Source organism: Periplaneta americana, chromosome 6 (assembly GCF_040183065.1).
Source record: "Periplaneta americana isolate PAMFEO1 chromosome 6, P.americana_PAMFEO1_priV1, whole genome shotgun sequence".
NCBI classification, from domain to species: Eukaryota; Metazoa; Arthropoda; class Insecta; order Blattodea; family Blattidae; genus Periplaneta; species Periplaneta americana.
Window position 1 is genome coordinate 148,947,117 of NC_091122.1, and position 17,530 is coordinate 148,964,646.

Genomic DNA, 17,530 nt, shown 5'->3' on the forward strand with positions numbered 1-17,530 from the left:
TATCAGACTACACCACACACGCATTATATAAAAGCAAATGGGTAGCAAGTGGAATTCTTTTAGCTGTAAAAAAACAATCTGATGTCAAAATTTAAAATCAGTAAAGAAATTAATGATAAAGACACATAGGAAATTGTTGAATTGAAGTTATAGAAAAACAACAAAAACTTATTGTAGATAGGACTATATGGGATATATTTGAGACAATAAGTAGTTCCCAAAATGTCTGTAGGCTTACCTGTTTTCATACAATTCACAACATTGAAAGGGATATGTAAGGAAGTTCCTTATTCATACATCCCTTAAGGGGTTAGGTACAGCTTACAGCAGTAAAATTTTTGGAAATATTCAACATTTTTTTTTCCTCCATTACTGTATCTTGTATAATAAGGAAAATTGGTATGTGTAAAACACTATCCTTCTGTTATATATAAAAAGATATTTTTACGATTTAAAAAAAATTATTTATATATATATATATATATATATATATATTTTTTTTTTTCAAAATTCAAAATTGTGGCATTTCACTGTGCAGTGATGAAGCGTTTCCCTCATAACTCATAAACTTGTTAACTTTTTCATGTTCTCTCTCTTTCATTTTATTGCTGAAACTCATGTTTACAATATCATGCTCTTTCAACTACATTTCTTAATAAATAATATTTTTTTTTATTTTGTGTTAGCCTATTTGACCATTTTTTTAAATGAATTTATTTTTTATCAGACAATCTATCAAAGGTAGAGAAGTGATCTTGCATCATATTGTAGATATGACATCCATAAATACACACAGAATGTTGCATAGTTTTTTAGTTATGTGGGAAACAGTGGCGTAGCGTTAATGTAAGCTAAAAAGCTCAGCTTCCCCAGTTAATAATAATTTTATAACAAACCTGCTGTTTATGAACAAAATTATGTATTAATTTTAATACAATTTATAATTAGGCGTTAAATATTCTGATGCGGCAGCTCAGGATGATTTGTGATGCAGCAGTAAACATGAAGCCTGCACACACCAGCTTCCAATCCCCTCATTCTTCTGTGTAACCCACCCCGCAGATTTTCCATCTCTTTCTAACAAAACTACCCTGGTCGCAAGGCTCGCAAGAAGCTAGCTTTAACATTGAAAAGAATTTAGTTTCCGAGTTATCCCTTTCGTGAGTTGTGTTTAGTTGAAGTGTTAGTGTGCATTGTGGCTGATATAATAAATAATGAGTGAAATAACAGTTGCTGGCACTAACTTACTTGAATTTTTAGGACAATTCTGTTATCAAGACTGACTTATGAACAGAAGTGTAATTTAAAAAGAAACGACCGACTCCCTTGCTGTCAATGAAGGACACAACCAAGACAGACGCATACTTACGTAATTACTAATACTGTATTTATTGACCGTTAATATTGTGATTTCTCTAAATATGACAGAGAGTGAGCTAGTGTTAAATTATATGCATACGTGCCTATTTGTTAGAGATATGTGTAAACCATGAAATCAAAATTTACTACGTACTATTTGAGATGATCCCTTATTGGTGTTACTTACGAGGTTCCAACCAATCTTCGGACTGTTGACTTGACATTGATTACTATTTATTTTAAGACTATATTTTTGCAATACGTTTTCTCATATGTACATGGAAGACAATTTGAGTTAGCTTCCTCTGCTCAAAATTATATGCTACGCCACTGGTGGGAAATGCTTCATCACTGCACAGTAAATTGAATTTTGAAAAAAAATGTACGATAAATAATTTTTTTTTTAAATACTGTAGTAAAAATATTTTTTCCTTATAGCAGAAGAACAGTGTTTTACACATACTAATTTTCATTATTGTACAAGATACAGTAAGTAATGGAGGAAAAAATGTTGAATATTTCCAAAATTTTACTGCTGTAAGCTGTACCTAATCCCTTAAGTATATTAAGTTATCTGTCAGGATGAATTATAAATGCATGCCCATTAAATCTTTACCTACTTCAAGAGGAAGCTCGATGGCATTTGCATTGAGTTGCTGAACTCTTCCCGCACGGAATACCCCAACCTGAGGCACCATGGGAACAGGAATAGTTTCAGTGGGTGTACGGTGGAAGGGGGCAGCAGACTCGTGCGAGAGGAAGGAGAATGCAGCAAGACGGTCATAGTCCTTCCAGTGACTCATGACTCCAGAGTCACTTCTCAACTCCAAGCTTACTGAAGGCGGTCGCACACCTGTAACATACAGTAAAGAAAATGTTTACCAACATCTTACATATTTGTTAGCAGAGTGTTGCTTACTGAAAGCACTAGGATTTGATCCACAGCAAATTCTGTAACTTTGTGATGAAGAGAAAAGCTGTTGGGAAGATTTTTCTTCACCTTCTAATTCAACTAATGCTCGATTATACTCGTATCTCTTCAATATCGGTATTAAATAATCTCCATTTGAATAGAGCTTTTTTTTTTTTTTACCTTGGGGATTTAGTTGAAGTGAATTTTAATGGCAGGCAGAGTAACTATCTCATGCCCCCATGTTTTAGATTGCTACCAGTGCACTTCATTAGAACCAGGTACCCAGCTTCGAAGCCGTTAGCCCTGTGAACTTACAATATATTTATTTTCCCCTATTATCATAATACAGAGTTGTTATCTAAGAAATTAGCAAGTTCTTTGTGATAGTGGAAGAGAAAGAGTGGGGGAAGGGAAGTGGTCCGTGGCCCATTTCTTTTAGGGCTCATCCCGACATTTGTCTTATTGCTCAAGGGAAACCACGGAAAAACCTAGAGCAGGATGAGTTTTCATGCTTAGCTAAGCGTCAAGTTTTGCTTGTCTGTATGAACTGTCTGAACCCTGACGCACCGGACTCCCCTCTGTATGAACTGTCTGAACCCTGACGCACCGGACTCCCCCTGTACTCTAACCTTTAAGAACTTGAATAAACATCTGATATTTTATTATTAGGCCTCGAATTTCTATGACCTAAAGTTCTGGAAATGTGCATGTACTTACGCTCTAAAAATACTGAAATATGACATAAAAACTTGGAAATATTAGACAAAACAAATTAAATATTGTCCAAAAATTACCGTACTTAGAAAATTTTTATATCCAATATTCTACAATTTTCTTTAATTTTAATTCCTTGTATCAGCCACAGCAGACTGTTCACCTATAAAAAATAGGAGGGAGAAAAGAGAGGTGAAAAATGTCCAGCACTTGTCCTCTGCATGACTAATTTTTTTACAGATACCGGTATGTTAACAGAGTCACTGAATGTTTATGAATTACTTATCTGGCAACAGCGGGGTTGGAACCTCTTAAGAGTCACATGTTTGGAAGGGGTGAAGGAAGTGAAGGTGAGACTGACCAGCAACAATCTGGCCATATTCCTAATGTTCTTTTTTCCTTTGTGTTTTGACAACTCACTGTAGAATCTAGTTACCTTAAAATTTAATTTAACCACAAAATGTTTCTAAGAAAAGGAAAACCAGAATAAATAACCAAACGAAAAGAAAATCTCTTACTATTATTGGCACAAAACGTGTGAATAATACTTAGAGAACTGTTAAAATAATATTGTAATATGACCAAAAGTATGCTTTTATACCACTTTTTATTAAATATGATTTGATGCAAAAAATATGGTTAAATATGTATTTATATGACCAACTAAAACCGTATTGTCGTATTTAGAAAAGCTAGAAACGTATTTACTTTAACTGTAGTTTGTGGGGGGGGGGGGGAAGAGAGAGAGATCAGAATAAAAATATTACATGTTCTAGAAATCCGAGATCCATTTATTATGATGATTTTGTCTTCTTCATTCTTCGATACACTCTTTTTAACACTTGTACAATCACTGATAAACGTAATTGAACAAGTACTAACTGTTTTACCGGTACTGTGTTCACGCTACAAGGAATGTATCACTGCCATAACCAAACCACACAACATTCCAACCTACCCAAAACACATCACAAACTCCATCATAACTACAGCAACATAGAAACCGACATGAAAATACTACACATCCAGCCAAAAAATCAGAAACTCTAAAACAATATGAAATTTACAAACACACAAAAACACACCCATAACACATTCTGAATACTCAACTAAATTTCAAAACACGCACCCTTTTCGACACAATCATGAACACACCCCACCACAACAAGAAACCATGAGATAATGCTGGAACCCACTAAGCTTCGGAGAATGATGCAGACCATGTCAAAACTCGTCAGCCAGGTAATTTACCACCAGAATTTATATAATATTAACACAGTAAGACAGTTATTACTTGTTCAATAACGTTAATAAGTGTTGGTTTTGTGTTGAGTAAACATTTGGGGAGCGGCTGGAGGACCTAGAAACAAGTAAAAATATTCATGTAAATATATGGTAAATTTTGCTTTTTTCTTTGTTTCTTTTTTAATTACAGTCACCCTTTATTTTATGTCGTTTATTTCTTACATTAGTGGGTCAGCGATTCCCTAATAAATAGATAGGTTATGAGGGACCAATATCCTGGCCTACTCATTTGCCTGACCTCAATCCATTGGATTTTTACTTTGGGGATATTCAAAAGCAATTGTGTATTAAAGACCTATTGCGAACATTAAAATTTTTCGCCAGCTTGTTGAAGAAGGATGTCAGCAGATACAACAGACATCTGTAATATGAGAGAGAGCAAGACTGTACATGAAGTCAGTATTAGAACTCGTGATGGCCATTTTGAGCGCTAGCTGTTCAATTATGCATAGACTTAGTAAATAGATGCAAAAATAAAGTTGCAGTAACCAAATATGTATAAACTAAAAGTACCTGCAATTAAAAAACAAAGTGAAATTAACTACAGTATATACTTAAATGAACTTTTTTGCTTGTTTTTAGGTCCTCTATCCATTATTCAAAGGCTAATACTTAATATGCTATACCTGTACATGATTTCTTAAAAGTGTATTTATTTCTGTAATCTTTCATAATCTTACCTGTGAAATTATCGAACTTGGAAGTTAATGTGATGTTTGCACGATAGTACTTGTCTATAATGGTCTTGTATGAAGCTGCCAAAGGTTGCGAGCTGAGCATCAGTGCCATGTTAAAAGTGCCCGCGATCTCCTCATTTTCAGAAGCTGTCTGGAATTCATTAAAATAAAAAGACTCAGTTTTGTGCAACTGGTGTACTTGATGGATTATGGCATTGACATCGATTCCATTGTCCCTTTCCATATGTATGAAAGTCAATCCAAAAGAATTAAAATATTTCAAGAGCAAAATATATTACAAAAATAAACATTTAAACATACGGACATAATAGCAGTGGTGTATTTGTAGATAGAAACGTTCTCTGTCTCTAGAATTTCGGTAGTACCAGCAGTACTTGTCTTCATCATCACCATTTCCACAAAAATACTTGTCGAATGCCGGGCGAAAATACATGTGTTCGAATTTAGATAAAGAAGTTATAAGGTCTGCAGAGTAGTCCTCACTATAAGAGTGCTTAAATATGAATTATGACTTTTTGTAAATGCAAAATTTGACGATAACTTAATATAAAAATCAGAAAAGTGCCCTGGCGCCACCCGGCCTCGAAAAATAGTACCTTGGTGTCACCAGGGCTCACCACGCCTGAAATGCATAATAGCCCTTTGAATCTGAAGACATCTCTATTCCCGAAGAGTTTGGTCTTCAGTTTATTAAAGCTAAATGCAAATATATTAAATGATTTTGGCGATAAACAGCGTTCATGCCTTAAACTTTTCGCAACTGGAAATCTACTGAATAATTAATTTACAATTTTAATTTCTGACATCCTATTTTCATGTAAATTTGCCACTGCTTAATGTCAGTCTTTCTACTGAGCCATTCAGTTTAAGGCAACCGGCCATCACTTTTGGCCCATTTAAGCTAAGGTGACAGTTTCCGAATTTTTCTTTTTGTCTCCAGCATGTCTCCGGATTTAATCTTTTGTACCCAGATATCCTCGGATTTTCACTGTTAATTATTAATATCGTTTAATGATCCTTGCACATTGCTGTGGATGAATTTTGCTAATGCAACTGTGTTGCTTTTTCATGATGTCATAATCATAGCTGAAGGTGAGGATTTAACTGCAGTGTAGTCTCCCATATTGTTGTCAAAGTTAATAGGATAACTGAACTTTAAAAAAGAACAGAAAATTAATCCATTATCAATTAAACAAATTTCGGTACCGTAAACTGGGGTTACTTTGAACACGGAGGAAACTTTGAACATTTTTTCAGGAAATCATATTTAGGTTCCTACATGCTGCACTTGTTATAGATGGAGGTAAATTTGGTATGAGAATGATTTTATGATGATTTACCTCCATCTATAAGAAGTGCAGCAGGTAGAAACCTAAATATGATTTTCTGAAAAAAAATGTTCAAAGTTTCCTCTGTGTTCAAAGTAACCCCAGTTTACGGTATCTTTAGGAGTAGTAGTTCTTATTCCAGAAAATAATTCTCAGTATCTCCTGTGAATTTTATTAAATTCCTGTTAAATATCTCAGTGCTTGGAAGGTAAGTTAGAAGATAAGATGTCTATGGAATGTAGCTATTTCTTTTTACACTTTTTTCAGCTCATTTCTTCATGTTCAAAGTGTAAGGGATTGTGAAATCATCCACACCCATTCCCTACACTACACTTACACGAACATTACACATACGTGGCTGACCATGATAATATCTTTGAAAAATATTGGTATTGTCAAACGCCTGGCATTAGAAAACAACAACATTTACACATACACTCACCCCAGTACACGATATAATTCTTAACAGATACACATCATGCATAAGGTGGCCCACCGAATGCAACTTGAAAATTTGTCACAGTCCTGCCATCTATCTGCAGTATGCGAAACCCAAATGACGCAAGTGAAGTGGGTAGACATTAGGCACACACATCTTGTAAAATTGCATCTTATTCATCTTGGCCTTGTCTACACTCCTCACACGTTCTTATCCACTCTCTTTGGCAGGATTCTGCAAAGCACATTTTTAAAAGCATAGCAGGAAGGCCACATCCTTATATTAACCTTTTGAAGTTAATAATAATAATAATAATAATAATAATAATAATAATAATAATAATAATAATAATAATGGGGCGAAAACATAACATTAAAAATTAAACTTATGCGTTCACCCCTAAATAAGGGCGACTATCATGTCAATGCAGGACAGTCATAGTCATGGGCTAATTGCGGATGAAAAATACATGTATTTAAAATACATTTATATTTTTAATTTTGTAATTTGAAAGTATTTTCGGCAGTATTTCTTTTTAATTGATTACTTTACGACATTTTATTGTTTGCAATGGTTATGTGGCGTCTGAGAGGAAGATGAAAATGGTGGCGAAATGAATCCAAGGTCCAACGTCGGAAGTTACCAAGCATTTGCTCTTAATGGTTTGAGGAAAACCCTGGAAAAATTGTCCCAGCCCAGGAGATTTTAACCCGGGCTCGCTCGTTTCATGGTCAGATATGCTAACCGTTATTCCACATTACTCCACATTGAATACATTTACATAACATTTATGTATTTTGTATGTTAAGTGCTCAAAATACATTTTTTGTGCGAGATTTATAGTTTCTTGCTCTGGCTACAAAAGAATTGGCCGCGTTACTTGTCCGTATTCCCGATTCTGTTTCTACAATAAGTTCTCTTGGTTGGATGGTAACGTATAAGAACAAAGCAAGCAACAACAACTGTAGAGTGAGCTAAAACCGATGGCGTGTTGCTATCTTGCCAAAGTTTTTTGATTGGTTATTTTACAACGCTTTATCAACTGCTAAGATTATCTATAATAGCGTCTAAATGAGATGGTGATAATGCCAGCGAAATGAGTCCAGGGTCGAGCTCCGAAAGAGACCTAGCATTTGTTCTTACTAGGTTGAGGGAAAACCCCGGAAAAACCTCAACCAAGGAATTTGTCCCAACCAGGATTTGAACCCGGACCCGCTCGTTTCACGGCCAGGCATGCTAACCGTTACCCCACAACGGTGGACGCTACGGCTTTTAAGACGTTCTTTCTATTGAGTTTGTGTACTTCTGCGCCTATAGAAAGACTGTTCTCTTTTGCAGAATTTATACACACATCAGTAAGACGAACTTTATCTGATTATTTTTTTAGAATTCTTTTTTTTTAAGAAAACAATAATTATCAAGTTTGGGGTAATTTAATTGCTGATCGAAAACAGGAATAATGTCCAGGTATCCTATTTAGATAAAACTTTAAGCAACTTGGTAGAGAAAAATATTTTGTGCGAGATCGTGCGTATTTGCTTGGTTTCCGCACAAAACCAATCCGCGGAAATTCCACATTCAGTATTCCCAACCTAACACACATAACAATTTCCCTCTTCTTACCGCTTAAGCGCGACATTCATTTTACTGCTTTAGGCTTTTAACATATTATTTTTAGAGACGTTCAATATAGTAATAATTATAAATTGGAAACTTACCACTGCAATTTCACCTAAATTGCACTGTTAATTATTGTTTTTAAATATTTGCAAAAATTAAGTAAACTCTACAACTCCACTAAAATTACTGCATTCGTGATGCAAGTAACATTAAGGAAGCCGTGAAAAAATCAACAAGATTCCACTCATCATAGACTGGAGAAAAAAAAAAGACAGACGTATATCACGGCCCGCTGGAGTATAGTATACACAGAAAACATTTTAAAGCAACAATGTTGAAGATAGATATTTTTGTTTTGCAAATTTGCCGTCATTGAACAGAAACCAAGATGGAGATTTCATTGCAACTAATTAGAAATTCCTCTTTCAGGTATGTAATAAACGATCTTCGTACAAAATAATGTACGATACACGAGCGGTATGTTTTCTTTCTATTCTCGGAAATTAAAAAAGCTCAACTACGTTTCGCTTTTTGAAACTTTTCCTCGAACATGAAAACTTCAACATACCGCTCTTGTAACGCATATTACTATTGTTCCCAATTTTTTTTTTTTTTTTTTTTTTTTTTTTTTTTTTTTTTTTTCAATAAGCCAGCAGGTATATTTTCATATTAATAGTTTAGATTTTGAACAACTGCTATATAAAAAGCAATATTCTTTCAAGAAACTTCAAATATTCTATTTTATCTGTTTTAAACCACTGCAAAGATAGTAATATGTATCTAATTCATAGTTTTCATTGACCATATTTATTTTAAACATTCATCATGATGGTAGTTTTGACTATTTCAAACATGAAATATCTAAATCAGAATGTGTAGGATTGCTTGATGGTCATTAAATAATGTTGTGAAATTCCTGATAATAGTAGAAATATATCATTTATAAATTATGATACGTAGTTAAATAGAATGTCAATAAATCATAAATAATCGAAGTATTTGAGCTCTGAAACAAAATGTTCATATTTCTTGGCATATCTTATCGAGTATTTGAAATAAAAATGTATTTTGGTGCTTTTAAAGCGCTTTTGTATTTGTATTTAAAATACTACTCTTTGAAGTATTTTCTATTTTTAGTTAAACTACTGGGGTGTGAGTATTTTGCCCACCCCTGAATATAACCACAAACTGATCGTAACAAACCGACAGCAGCGACCTCCTTGGGATACGACTTGTCCCTTGGATGCAATACTTGGAGAGCAACTTATAATGAATGACGTCATAAAACAAAACGCCAACCACCTCTCTGATATTGGTCAGTTTTCTGCGTGTTCTGATGAAGCATGGTTGTAGTCGTTGTGTTAGAGCGATGTTCTTGTTTTTTGAGTGCCTTCTTGTGTTTAAAATGAAATTTAGATAGCAATTTAGAGCTTTTATCCAGTCACACTGTGTCTCGTTAATTCATATAAGTAATTTACATACTAGTTTTGTTAGTTATAATAAGTTAAAGGTAGCTTTTTGCTTTTAATTTCAAAGAATATTACAGTTTGTAGCGACATACCTAAATTACTTTCAACATCTTTATTCTGATTCAATTATTTACGCCTTACATATTTTACATATGATTTAATTAGTTATTGAACAGCTTATTTATATCGAAAATTAAATTTATTCGCCTTACATTTCCTTAAAAGTACCAATAGTTCTTTAAAAGTGGCAAACAATCGTAAAATTCTACTCTTGGCTTTGGTGTTTTCGACCACCGTTACCCAATTCCTTCGTTTTGTTTTAATTCCTCTCTAGGTCGAAATTTGTTATTGCGAGGTCTTCATATAGTCTGTAAATCTCTTGATTGTATTTTAGCTTCATTGCTGTTCTTGTAATGAACCCTGTAGACCTACTCTTTACTCGTAGATCGTAATATTTTCGCATGAAAGCAGCTGTTAGCAAAAATCAGATTGAGTGTTCATGTTTCGCATTTGTGTGTTAACTCTAACCTTTCAATGTCTTAAATTACCCAGTTAGCTTATATCTGACCCTGTCGTAGCAGCGTGGCTTAGGGCATCAATAGATGGTTCGGAATTCAATTCTTGAAAAATCAATAGTGACACTTGTGGCAGACAAAATCGTAAATGGGGTATTTCTTAGGTTCTCCCGTTTCCCCATGCCAGTCATTAACATAATTTCAACCGATCTCTGGCTCTTACATCGTAATATTGTAGCACTTTGGCGATGAATGTATGGTGACTTTTAGAGGTGAATGATCTAGACTCCAGGGAGATGTGGAGTTGTCTGCATGAAACCTAATACACAGCTAACCTTAGCAAAGTCAGCTACTGTGAATGAGAATGCACCTAGCTGGGGTTTAGTGTAATAATTCTCTATGAAGGACATAGCCTATGGATAGGAGAGTTTAGATCAATGGTCGTAGCACTCGCTGAAATGTGCAAAGGGTACGCGGTCCTATCCCGTGTGCACCATCGTGCAGCAGGAAGAGATAGCATACCCGCTAGCAGCTACGGAGCGCACCACGGTGCAGTGCGTTTTCTGTGGGTAAGAGACGCTAGCCCCAGCGTGCTCTGTGCTGACGACCCCTGGTTTAGATAATAATAATAATAATAATAATAATAATAATAATAATAATAATAATAATACGTTTTCACATGGTCAATAGGGGCAATATAAAGAAAGTTCTATTGTAGCTAGCTGCATATCTTTAAGTATAACGTCGTGAGATTCAAAATTTTCCTCTGCTATAACATCGAAGATAGATTTAAATATTACACTTTTTTTTTTTACTCTCATTACAAAATATATGATGACGTGCAAAAACCTCTTTCGAAATTTTGACGACAATACAAGTTTCAGAATCCCTGAGATCGAAAAAAGTATTTTCTTGAGCATGCCATCCTTCCGTCCGATAGGCCTACAGTCTTATTTCCTAAACTATTGGTCGGATTTTGTCTGAGAGTCAATGTATCCGAGAAAGATTCACAATAAATATAATAATTTTAGTAAAGAAGAAAGATTCATTCTTTTAAATAAACACAATGGCGATCCACTTGAATCATCAGTATTTTTTTTCGCGCTTTCTTTCTTTCTTTCTTTCTTTCTTATATAATTTATTTTATTGAATGAGATATTGTTAGTTTAAATTCAGGAGGTATAGTTATTAGTGGTGAAGCTAACATGTGAATACTGGGTAGGCTGAAAAAAATCTACTTACCTCTTATATTTTTATAGAGCAGATTTTCTCTGCTTTTCTATCAATTCTTTTTTGTGACACAGATTCAACAGGAAGATGACCACTCATTTTCACCCCAAACGGAATATAGATATAACAATATAACTTATTTGTCTCAGAGCAGCCTTCATTCAAGGATATTTCTTAAACTATTAAAACTAAAAATTTCTATTTTGTCTTCTTTCATCCGCTATTTTAATATGTAAATGTGGAGTTGATCTCCTATCTTTGTAAGCACATTTTGTTTCAATTTGAAAATGGTTTCTCTCTTAATTCTAGAAATAATAACCAATATTCTCTCAGTATGAGCTATTTTGCACAAAATTAATTTGATTAAAGTAACATTCAGCAACACACCAATACATATAGCGCGACGTATTGTTATGACGGAATGCTAGCCTCGGTTCGTACGGAGCTGTGACGAATCGATTCCTTTCTCCGGTCCCCCTTCAAGCTTGCGAGTCAAGGTGGTAGCTATGCCTTTAGAGGCTTCTGCCACAAGCCTCGAAATGGACTCTCCATACTGGAATGACTGCCAACAGTGAAGTTAATATATGGAAGGATCGAAGTGAAACCAAGTGTTGCGATATATCGTTATTATGAACTTGTAAGTCTACTGTTACTATACCTGTTTTTTTTTTTTTAAGATGGGATATGACAGGAGCGTTGCGATCGGAAAAAACAATTGAATGTTACATAGCGTGGTACGCCTGTTGCTATGGTAACAACGGTTAAGTTGCCAAAGTTACAGTTCCCACGTTTCCAGTGCTTAATAGCTCTCTCGGCGTCAATTGTCAAATGTTTTAACGTCAGTCAATTCCATCAGCTGACAGCGTGGTACTCCATATTGGTAACATCGCGCTGTAGTTCCAAGTTAGGCCGCTTAATTTATTGTCTTGTCCCATCTTAAAAAAAAAAAACAGGTATAGGAATAATAACTTTTTTACGGGAATGGGGGGTGGGGTAGGCTAAACTTCAAAAACCTAAGAGCTTCGCCACTGATTGTTATAACACTTTTGTTTGAATATCTTTTATGTTCATAGGATTTGTATTTTTTTTTTATTTCTTCTTGGGTTATTTTATATTTTCTCTATTTCTTATCTTTGCGTTACATAGAATATACTAATAAATGAGGTGGATGACTTCATGTTGACTGAAAAACATTTAATACGTAGCGAATTTTGTAGCAGGAGGGCATGTACCGTCCATCCGTGTTGTTACGTTGAAGGTTAATTGAAACGGAAGATATCACGTGGCAGTTACTTAACGGAGTTTTTTTTTCTTAAAATTGTCTTAAACAGTTGTATAATATTACACAGACTTCCAATTCCGAACAGAAAATGTTTTCAGGAAATAGCTGAGATTGTTCAGCAACAAGCCTTTACAGAGGCCAGCAGGAACGAGTGGGGGAAATCGAGATGCTACGTAACCACTCGGACGGGCAGTAGGTACAGCTGACATTTTATCTAATGTAAACGAACTCTAGAAGCAAGGTTTCCAACATTCAGAATTAAAAGGAAAGAGTCTCAATATACCACTAGAGTCAACGGCAATTCGGAAGGCGGTAGTCTACTTGCGTTTGCGTCGAGAGAGACAGATAGAGAGGGCAAAGCAGCGTACAACATTGCCACATCGTACTTCACGCGCACGTGCAATACAAATAGTGTAGGAGAGAATTTAAATTATCAAAAAACAATAATGACCTTATCCGTTGATTACTGTAAGCATGACACCAAACAACAATATTCCTTCACTAACAATATTCTTTGCACGGTTCTCAATCCCACACCACATGCTTCTACAGTCGTTTCTTGCGCGTTGGCAACGTTGCAGCCAGCATCAAGATGGCCGGCAGCGTTCTGCTCGTCAACGTTTTTTGAAATAATTATACACTTTAAACGCTATTTTCCGCGCCTGCATGTGCAATACTTGCCTTTTTACAGTCTCTTCTTCCATTTATTTATCTTACACGTACACAGTAAATGTTAGTTTTACTTATTCAATGTATTGAAACACTCACACGTGAACAAACAACTCTGGAAGTACTTGCTATAGACTGATTCTGATTGGTTCTACTATACAAGTTTGTGACGTCACATACCAGAAATGCTACGGCGCATGTAGCAGCCGACCGCCTTCCAAAATGCCGTCTAGTATAATGTATTTTAACATTTATATGACTTTTGAGAGTATATTTCCGTAAATAGAGAAATCCATCTATAAAATAGGTTTAGGCTCATTTGACTGTTTATAGCATTCCAAACGCCACATTATTCCGTCCTCTACCTGGTCCTCTGTTAGGCTTCTTCTTTGCATATCTTTCAGTAGGGACGTGACGTGACGTATTTTCGCTGTGTAGGGGTTGACGAGGTATCGAAATGAGAAAATTGATTTAGTTTTCGCAACAAAAAAACAATTGAAATACGTTAATCTTAGTACGTATATGACATAGTAACAGTAATTTCAGTATCATAATTATATGCATTACGATCAGCTGTTTATAGGCTCGGACTTTACAAGAGATAAATTGTTCGTTATTTATAAACATGTGGTCTCTTGTATGGAGTGTCTCCTGCCCTATGGAGAAGTAAACATGATTGAAACTACGTTCGTGAACCGTTTCTTTACCAATTTCTGTGAACTATTAAGACCAAAATGATACAGTGATGTGTGAGTGAATTAAGTGAAGTGTACAAATTTTCCTTGGATCATCACGCGTCAAGCAGCTCATCAGTTTGAAGTTCATCACATCACCGCAGCTTCGCATCAAAAGGCCAGTGTTATAATTTGTTATTTTATATTTTTGTGTCCATATTAGCCGCTTGCTGGCTGAATATGCGTCCATTATAAGAGTTTGATATGATTTGTATATATTTTTTTAACATAGATGAAATTTTAACATTTGTTACTTAATACGTATATTTTTTTCAGCACCTATTGAATAGCCTCCTTAACGCGAAGTTATTTTTGTATTTTTCTACGTAGCACTCTTGAGGTCTTTGCATCAAATGTATGCCTCTAATTCTAATTTAATACATTAACAGACAACTTTGCTATGCACCGTCAATTAAGGCGTGATGACTGTAAAAACTCATTTTAATTTGTTCTTTCAGAAATACAGCTAGACTAGTGGCTTGTGCAGCAAATCCTGCAAACTAAGTTCATTAGACGTTCAAATAAACATTTTTCAGATTTATTTTCAATGAAGAATACCAGGACATTTTGAAAGTTATTTGCTCCCATAATAATGAAACATACTCCCTCTGAATGGTTTTTTATTCCTAATATGTTTTCTTGAACCTAGCCACTTTCAGTTTTTGAGTTTCTACGCGAAAACGCAAGTAACAATGTCAGAACGATCAGTGGATTTTTCTTGTGGGACTGAATAATAGCTAATTCAGGTCATTGTGAATTGTACGCGAAAGTTAAAAAAATGTCAGGTTTGCTATGCTTTCGAACAGTAAACATAGCATCTTGGTATACCAGCTGCATGGAGAGCTTGAAATGTAGAGGGTAAAATCATTTCATCCTGCTAAGAGATCTTGCTGAAATGATCGGGAGACTACAAAATTTTTTAGGTCTCTTATTTTATCAGTAAGTAATACCTTTTGGTTTTTTGCTTAGGAACTGTAATTTTTGCGCTCTCTCGAGCCAATACTGAAGAGAATGACGCATATAAATATCTACACCACACCGCCATTAAGTATATGAAAAAGACCCAACCCCACTTGATTAATAACTGTAAAAATATTTCATTTTAATAACAATATTATCTTACGTAAGTTTTGTAGTTTTATACTACATAGCCGCCATTCAGTAAATTATAGAAATGAAGATCTAATTTCATATATTCTCTATATCTACTTATATAACCCCAAAAGTTTCACTTTCATATCATCAATATATCATTAATGCGTATAATTAATGAAAAAGTCGCATCATGGCATTAATTATAATAATATTAATATCTAATGGTAATAATGTCATCAAACCATCTCAAGTTTTGCAGATTTTAATATCCAGTACATAGCTGTACTCATAAAATTACGCTCCGCAGAATCAGACCTGTAAATTATTTTTAGTAGACCTTGAAGTTTTTAATATCAATTGAATTTGAGCTCTAAATATGTCAGCAATCCTGCTGGTCATGGCCTTCGTGTAATAGCCTATTGTTTATTGTAGAATAGTGTGTGTTTTGTTTTATTCTGAAATGATGCAATTAGTTCTCAAAACTGACGAAAGATGGATTTTGGAAAATATGAAAATTATGTAGGAAAACTAACGCTTCACTGAAAGTTACTATTTTTCTGAAAAACTTCGGGTTCTGAGCTTCAAAATGAGGGGTCATTTATTAAAATCCGTTCAGCCATTTTCCCGTAATTTCCATTACCAGCTCAAATTATATATATTTATAGATATGAAGATATGATAAGATTTCGAGCAATGTAGAGATAAGAATGGCACGGGAAACTAAAACTAGTGTATTTTATATTACTGACTCCATTGAAGAAATGTTTGAAAAGTTTGAGACAGACGGTTAAGCGCAATTAGGTTTTCTTTGAATTTGTAAAAAAAATTGTACACTATTTTCACTAAACCTTCTTTTCATTATATCATTCCGAAAGAATTAAAGTTTAATGATTCTATAATATAAAAAGCTGCATCAGTTAAATTTTTAGGTTTGATTGTTGATGAACATTTAACATGGGATAAGCATATTTTGGCTGTCTGTAAGAAAATTGCTCCAATGTCTGGTATTTTAAAAAGGCTTAAAAGATCTTTGCCTATAATCTTGTCTTTTGAAAGTATAGGCTATTATGCTTTCATCCATTCTCATATAATATTTATGTCATTTATTTGGGGACATAATAAGAAAATTGCATTGAGACCTTTATAAATTATTCAAAATAGATATTTAAGAATTTTATTGGGTTTTCATTATTTGACTCTAGTTAAATATCTATATCAATTTTCTTTCCTTCTACCAGTTGAATACCAGTTGAATCAATTATCAAATTATGTGCTGCTATTTTCATGTACAAAGATATTAACAACTTAATACATAGTAATGTTATATTTCAGTTTAATAAAGATTACATACTTATTTAACAAGACAAAAAGAAATTACTTTTTTTTTCTCAGCATAGCTCAGTAACTTATGGAAGAAGGGAATTAAGCATTTTTTATAACAACTTTTAGCCAACTTCCTTTAGAATATAGAATTTTACCAAAATTGCCGGTGTTTTAAGAATTGTTTAAAAATACGTTTGATTTATTTATTTTGTGACTTCAAACTTTTTCTTCTTTCTGCCCAGAACTTTGTTATCTTACTATTTGTTCTTATTTTGTTTTCTTTCTTTAATACATTTTTGTAATATTGTTTGCTTCCATAGACTATAGTTTCATGACTTCTAAAATTACATTGTACAACATATGCATTTGTTCTTGTATAGCCCCTACATATGAGTTATACTCGTTGGGCATAATCAATAAATTAAAAAAAAAAGCTTCGACTGAATATGTAGATCTGTTGTCACTGCAGACCGCGCAAAAACTTCGGAGAATCAAATTCCTGTCTGTTTGGTGAAGAGCCGCCATCTGAGTTACGGTTGAGATCACATCAAGTAGTTCACTGTTCACCTTTTAACTCGACAAAGAATTGCAGTCTCGTAGGCGACGTAACAGAGTCGATAATTAATGGTCTAGACACGTAAACACTGATGGCATAATAATTATGACACCTTATGCACATTCATCTGCAACTAATCTCTGTCAATGTGATGTAATTCTGTCAGCGTTGATGTAACTGCTGAAAACCGTACTGAAAAACGTTTTGCGGAAGCGAGAGAAGAGTTTGCGATGCGGTATTGATAACTAGAAAATATATTTTTAGGTAATAAAAATATAAAA

General features: G+C 34.3%; 1 protein-coding gene across 1 annotated transcript in view; it reads right to left on the reverse strand.

The window, feature by feature from the left end:
• Window positions 1–17,530, reverse strand: part of LOC138701919 (alpha-1-antiproteinase S-like) — a 70,607-nt gene that overhangs the window by 5,403 nt on the left and 47,674 nt on the right. The window contains exons 4-5 of the mRNA XM_069829281.1: window positions 4,972–5,119; window positions 1,980–2,212 (exon numbers count right to left, since the gene is read on the reverse strand). Of these exons, the coding sequence (XP_069685382.1) occupies window positions 1,980–2,212; window positions 4,972–5,119 (381 nt within the window). The remainder of the gene's footprint in view (window positions 1–1,979; window positions 2,213–4,971; window positions 5,120–17,530) is intronic.